Here is a 6,855-nt window from a genome sequence, read left to right on the forward strand (position 1 = left end):
CCTTCCCTTCCCTTCCCTTCCCTTCCCTTCCCTTCCCTTCCATCTACGTATTTGGTTGTTACAGGGCCTCACTATGCAGCTCAGACTCATAGTGATCCTCCTGTTTTTCAGCCTCCCCAGCACTAGGAATACAGGTGTGCACCACCACACCTGGTCTTGGTGGCTGGCTCAGTGCTCCAGGGGGTGGGGCTGGCATGGCAAGTGCCACTAGACATCAAACCACGGTCCCTGAAGCTTGCCTAAGCTTGCCTAAGCAGGTGCTTTAGTCCATTGAATATCTCACTGGCCCCAAAAGTCTCATTTCTTAATGCCTCAAATTTGCTAGGTGCATCTTACTAATTTTTTAAAAATACTTTATTTTTAATAGTACATATTTGCAGTTCATAATGACTACATTTTTCATGGGGAGTTGGTACATGTACATAGTGCATCTTAGCCCTTTTTAGCTCCTTCCTTCCTCTCTCTTTCCCTTCCCTCCACCTCTTTGTCTCTTTTCCTTTTCTTTTACCTATCTTTAACTGTTCCTAAAATGTACCTTAATCATGGGGCTTGCTTAGAACAATTGCTGTGATTACCCAAAAAGCACCTTGAGTTTTGCAGACCTCTGTGCAGATATGTGGGCACGAGTCTTGTGTTTGCCTGTCACTGAAGCCCTAAGAGCTTTATTGTGATTTTGCCTTAAGCTTCCTATCATGTAATTCTCTTCTTTTGTGGTCTGCGTTAAGAGTACCAGAGTTCTGCTTAGTTATTTTATCCTCTTCACTTCCAACCTAAAGGTGAAGAAATATTTTTTTAAAAAAAAATATGTGCATTTGTTTGGATAATAATGCTTGGGCTCAACCAAGAAAGCATCTGAGGGGGAGAAAGCTGTACATGAACACTCACTGTGGCTACTGTCCGATTCCTTTCCCAATGCTGGTCTGGGACTCGCTCACTTTCTGTAAGTGCTTACAGCTCTCTGCATTCCTCCCCATTGATGCATAACTGCTGGAAAGGCTTTAGAATTTCTTTCACCCAGGCATATAGATATCAAAATTCTGCTAAAATCTTGAAATGCTCACAGTGAATTTGCATTAAAAAGAACATATCTGTGTATCTATATCTACATATCAATGTCTATATTTTTCTTAATTTGGTGGACACAGGGACTTTTCATTACTTCTGAAGCCACACCACCATGGGAATACATTGTTTCTGTAACTTGCTCCACCATCCTGTGGGTAACCCAAGCTAATAAGCTTTAAAAGGGGTCCCGTCCTTCTCTGTCATAATCAAATCAGAGCTACATAGAGATAGGGCAAATTAGTATGTTTCATAATGCTCCTGGCTCAACTTCCCTGCTGAGTTGTCTTTACCTCCTCCAAAGCCCTAATGTAACACCAGTAAGTTTGACAATAGAGGCACAGGCCTTGCAGCAACACTGAACTCTTGAAAGAACACAGCTTAGTGGACTAAAGCGCCTGCACAGGCAAGCTCAACAACCAAGATTCGATCCCTAGCATGCCATACCAGCCCCATCCCCAGGGAGCAATGGAGACTGGGTGGGGTGGCGCATGCCTGTAATCCCAGCACTTGGGAGACCGAAAACAGGAGGATCACTATGAGTCTCATCTATGTAGTGAGACCATGAGCACCCTGTACTAAATACATTAAAGATAGGAAGGAAGGAAGGAGGGAGGGAGGGAGGGAGGGAGGGAGGGAAGGAAGGAAGGAAGGAAGGAAGGAAGGAAGGAAGGAAGGAAGGAAGGAAGGAAGAACAGCCAGCCAGAAGGTCTTCTTGACCAGAAGTACTGCTGAGTCTTCCTGAGTGGATCACTCACCTCCTGGAAGTCCCAGTGCTGCCGATGGATGGCAGAACCTTCCTCGGTGCAGTTCTGGAGAACCACCTGCTCCTGCTTGATATCCAAGCACAGGTGTTGGGGGCTCCCGAAGTGGATCTCCTTCCTGCCAGGGTGCTCCAGGTGCTGGGGCAGAGGAGGAGACGTTAGCACAGCTAGAAAGAGGCCCTCTCTGGAGCTGGAGATGAGGCAAGAAGAATTCACAGTAGAACTGAGGTCCAGGGACCATCTTTAGATTCCAGGGGAGTCAGTAAGACTGTACCTGATGGTCAGGACCTCACATGTGCTGCAGCATGAGCCCTGGACTCTGAAGTCCCCAAGCCCAGCTACTTTATGATCATATTCTTACATTCTGGCCGGCCCTTCCATCTTGCTACTTACTGCATCATCGGTGAAAGCATAAAGGATGCTGTGTGCTTTGGGAGCGTACTGTTGGAAGGGCAGAGGAACCTCTCGGAGGCTCAAGTCGATCTTTTCTGGGAAGACATTACCCACTCTGAAACTTATTTTTCTGCTGTCACTGGTCCCCTGCTGGCTCTCACTCATGGTTTTTGTCTTTAGGGTTTTTGCAACATCCAGTTTGCAGAGGAATTTTAACTGTGAGAAGCCCTGTGCACACTCACTGGGAGCCAGGTCCGGAGGAGCCATGTGCAGTTTATTCCTGTCACATGGAGCCTGACCTGGTTTTCATGTTCGTGTTACGGCTTACAGACAAGGTTGGGTTCATGGATATGCACCCTGTGCAGCCCCATGGGGCCTTGTGCTTGGAAAGCTTTAATGCTTTTGTTTCAATAAACTCGACTTATAAAGCCTTGCCTTAGGCTCTGCTGTCACTGCCTTAAAATGATTAATAATTACCCAACTAGAGAGGGCACATTTTTGTTTTGCACTGCGGTCTGCAAATGAAGCAGCCTGCCCCACTCAAGGATTCCCAAACTACACAGTTAGTACACATCTCTACCCTAAACACATATTGTGGACAGTTTCCAGGGGACAGTAATTTTTTTCCTACCTTACTTCTATATAAGCAGGCTTCTTTGCCATTTCCCTGTAGCAGTAAGTAGATGTTTCTAGTTAAAAGTGCCAAGAACAGCCTACTTCTTGCAGGTCAAAGCTGGCTTTCTATGGGAGTCTCATTCCTGGCTTCTCACATCTCATGGGCTAATGGTGGGCTCTCTGCTTTTCCCTGCACAGAGCCAAAATGGGTCTCTTCCACCTGGCAGGCCAGCCTAGTTCACGCCTTATGATTCTGGTTTTAGTTGCCTCTTGGCTTTTTTTTTGTTTTTTATTTTTTGGCGGAACTGGGGATTGAGCTCAGGCTCTTGTGCTTGCCAGGGAAGCACTTATTCCACTGAGCCATCTCCCCGGCCCCTCCTCTTGACTTTTGATCCCTGGAGATTCTATTTTCTTTCATGGAAACTCAATTACTTCAGCATGTAAAAGGTCCTTTTGTATGCTTTTCCCACCATATTGTAGTAAGTGTTTTTAGGGAAGGGCTTTCAGTTTCTCTAGTTCGTTATGGCTGGATGGCTAATTCCCTCAAAAGCAAAACCAAAAAACCAGGTAATTGTGTTTTCATGATGGAGGCTGTACCATCTCTACTTTCGGATGAAGAAGTTGAGATTCAGAGTAGTTAGGAGCCCTGCTGAGATCTTACAGGTAGCAACTGGGGAAGATGGACTGACACTTCGCCCTTGTGACAGTACAGCGAGCACCACTGCCACACTTACTCACTTGGCATACTTTCTATTTATCTCCTTGTCCCTTGGATTTGGTCTGGATGTCCGTGAGAACATTCAGGGAGGTTGCAAAGGGCAGAGCAGAAGAGCCTCTCTCTCCCTGCACTGCAAAGCCCAGCCTCGACCAGCCTGCCCTAAGGCCCAGAGCACAGGCTGAGGAGACCACTATGAAGTGGCTGTCGGCAGGAATTAAAATTAATCAGTTAGCTTTCTGTGTTTATGTGTGAGTCTGTCCAAGGCCTAAGCCCTTGTCTGGAGTTGGGCAGAAGAATCAGAGCAAGTGAACCTTCATAAGTCACTGGTTCTGGCTGAGGCCTGTAGTGGCCTGCGATGTCCTGACATCTCAAAAGACAAGACAAGGCCACAGCAGGGGATGCCTGACTCCAATCCCAATTACCTAGATAACTGCTGTGGTGAAGGTCAACCTGGAGATAAGACAGTTCTCCTAAATTAACATAATTTATTATTTGGAGAAGTCCTTGAACTGACTCCCAAGGTCCTGCTCAATTTCCCATTTGCTTTCCAACCCAACCCCTTCCTTTGTTTGAAAACCAAATGAATACAGGCCACCCAGAAAAGTTCTTTGTCTCAGTGTCTAGAGAATCTCAAGTTATGCTAGAGGGTTTTGATCCTCCTGGAGCACTAAAATCATACCACTTGCCTATTTTATTTAAGCCTTCACTGTCCACTCATTCAGGAGGTTGTGGGCCTGGTCAGTCTATGATACCAGACCTTCCCACAGATGGTCCTTCTTCTAACCCAGTTCTCTAGACTTCATCTGTTTCCTCAAATGAAAACCTCTAGAGATTGTATTTTTTCATTAGGGGCTTTGGAGATATGAAAGCTTAACTCAGAGACCCCTGCCACAGCCCCAAAACATAGAGATTTGGGCATGAGTTGCACTTTCTAAGTTTTCAACAGAGATGTGAACAGAAGTGAATCCATCACTTCTTAAGCTCTCCCCTCAGCTAGCATCAAAGGAGGCTTTCTATTACCTCAGACAGTTAGTTATAGCCACAATGGAAATCTTGAAGAGCATAAAAAATACTGTAAGATATAGGGAGACCTTTCTAAGGACCAAGGGGCCCACTTGGATACTAGAATGACCCCTGCTGCATCTAGATACTTCCCCACAACTAATTACTTTCTCTCTTCAGACCCTTGGACTTTGCCTCAGCTTGAGAAGCATCAGTTGGCAATAGCTGAACTAGTGATTCTGTGCCTCAGTTTCCACATCTCCCAAGCTAGTTAACCAGCTTCCCTGTTTCTCTCTAGGCGCTCCATTCTTTGGTCCTGGTCCATGTCTATGCTTTAACTGGGGCTGAGGTGTGCAGAGCTGTGCCAAATTATCATGGTAGGGCACGATGGGCATTTAGGAGGGATGGAATCACAGAAAGGAGATATGGCAAAGAGAAGTGGAGTGCAGAAAAATGGCACCCACTTACAAAGATTGAGTGGGCTGTTATTCATGCTGGGAAATATGATCACCTACCTGTTGCTTTCTACTGTCATTGCAAGGAGCCAGCATTAGGGGACAACCAAGGATGTCCTTTTCTGCTTGGCAGTCTGCACAGAAGCCAAGCCCAGAGTTGTGGAGCTGAAAGTAGACATGCACACAGAAGTGAATCTCAGTGTTCACAAACTCCATTGTAAAGACACCTGAGTCAAGTACCATTTTTCTCTACTCCCTAGAGTGTAGCCTAAGGTGCACTGCTCAGATCATGATGGGTGGTACCAAGCTAAAGCCATTGATTTTAAAGGACAAACTTCCTGAAGGAAACACTTGCCTTGCCTTGCCTTGCTAAGGAACTATGGCCAGGGCAACCTAGCTACCTTCTTTAGGCCAGCAAGGAGTTAGGTCACGGGCTGCAGTCCACAGAGGCCCTTCTGAACTCATGATTGGTTGGCCAGGGTGATGGAAGAACATTTGAACATTCAGTTCTTGTCTTGGGAGGCTTCCCTCTCCCACCCTTCCTCCCAGTCATCCCTGAGTCATGCCTTGCCTTTCCAGAGAACCTAGGTCTGTGCTCAGATGGGTACAGCTTGGGATAAACATTGGCCAGAAACCAGTGGAAGGTGCGACAACCCAGTCTCCTTTGTAGCTGCAGGCGTTCTGTGCAGTCTGGCTTCTCATCCTGGAGGAGGAGAAAGGCATGAGCAGTGAGATGCTGGAAGATTTACTCCAGAATTCATGTAGTAGAGGAATGACAGGGTGGCTAGGAAGAAGCAAAGGATTGGAAGAGTGAGGTGTCCAAGGCCACAGTTGCAAGGCTTGCAGACATGAGGGAGGGTCATGAATCAGAAGAAGAGGTTTGGAAAAGACAGAGCAAGACAGGCCTTCCTTAGAGAGAACTGTGGCATTCGTGCAACTGTGATATCTCCTTCTCCCTTGCTGGTTTCCCCAAGGACGCCTCCTTGAACACCTGCCTAGGCCCTCCCCCTGAGACAGCACCTCAGATGCCTGGGCTGAAGACCCTACAGTCCGTGTTTTAACTATTCCTAGGCCTCTCCACATATATTTTAAGAATAACTTCTTTAAGTCCAGAATTTCTTCTTTATTTAACATGTTTACATGCTGCTACACCAAAGAGATCTATTACTTTTTTCTCTGAGGAAATTGGCGTGAAGTTTTGTTTTGTTCTATGATGGTTTCTTGGCATTGTTAGTGTTTATTTGCAGTCTTGCCAGTCCCTCAGAGGTGCTGGACTTTGTCACCAAAGCAGGAACATTCCCTTTTGAGAACTCTTCACCTTCAACTTTGTTTTATTTTTTGTCACCTTTAACTTTCTTCATGAGGAGACACACAGTGAATCTACCCAACTCGCTGTGACCCAAGACAACACTGAATTTCTTCCCTATCTGTACAACTCTCCCTGGGAGAGGTCAAGTCTCTCAGCAGTGAAACCCCAGCCTCCTCTTCCTGTTTGTGTTGATGCAGTTAAAAGTGCCCGTGAATATGTGCTCAGTTCCAGGCAATTTCAGAAATTGGGAACCGGCGTATAATACTAGCTGTTTTAGAGGCTCACCAGCCTGCTTTTGAGAAAATTCTATTTGCTTACCTGGTTGGCGATTAGGGGATAGTTAAGGTGCTTGTTTATGTTCACTAGGATTTGTGTATCTTGAAATTTATGTGAGAGCTTGGAAAAATTAGAAATCTTTAAAGCAACGCCAATTTTTACATAGTTCAAGTTATTTATTTGTTTATTTATTTATTATGTATTTGGTACAGGGTCTACAGGATCTCACTACACAGATTGGACTCATAGTGACCCTCCTGT

General features: G+C 45.8%; 1 protein-coding gene across 1 annotated transcript in view; it reads right to left on the reverse strand.

Moving 5' to 3' along the window:
• The window catches only part of Galnt15 (polypeptide N-acetylgalactosaminyltransferase 15), a 48,818-nt gene that overhangs the window by 3,525 nt on the left and 38,438 nt on the right, over positions 1-6,855 (reverse strand). Inside the window, exons 7-9 of the mRNA XM_023715721.1 lie at positions 5,581-5,712; positions 5,070-5,174; positions 1,821-1,964 (exon numbers count right to left, since the gene is read on the reverse strand). Of these exons, the coding sequence (XP_023571489.1) occupies positions 1,821-1,964; positions 5,070-5,174; positions 5,581-5,712 (381 nt within the window). The remainder of the gene's footprint in view (positions 1-1,820; positions 1,965-5,069; positions 5,175-5,580; positions 5,713-6,855) is intronic.

The sequence above is a fragment of the Octodon degus genome, unplaced genomic scaffold (genome assembly GCF_000260255.1).
Source record: "Octodon degus isolate 3935 unplaced genomic scaffold, OctDeg1.0 scaffold00043, whole genome shotgun sequence".
In the NCBI taxonomy this organism is placed as follows: domain Eukaryota; kingdom Metazoa; phylum Chordata; class Mammalia; order Rodentia; family Octodontidae; genus Octodon; species Octodon degus.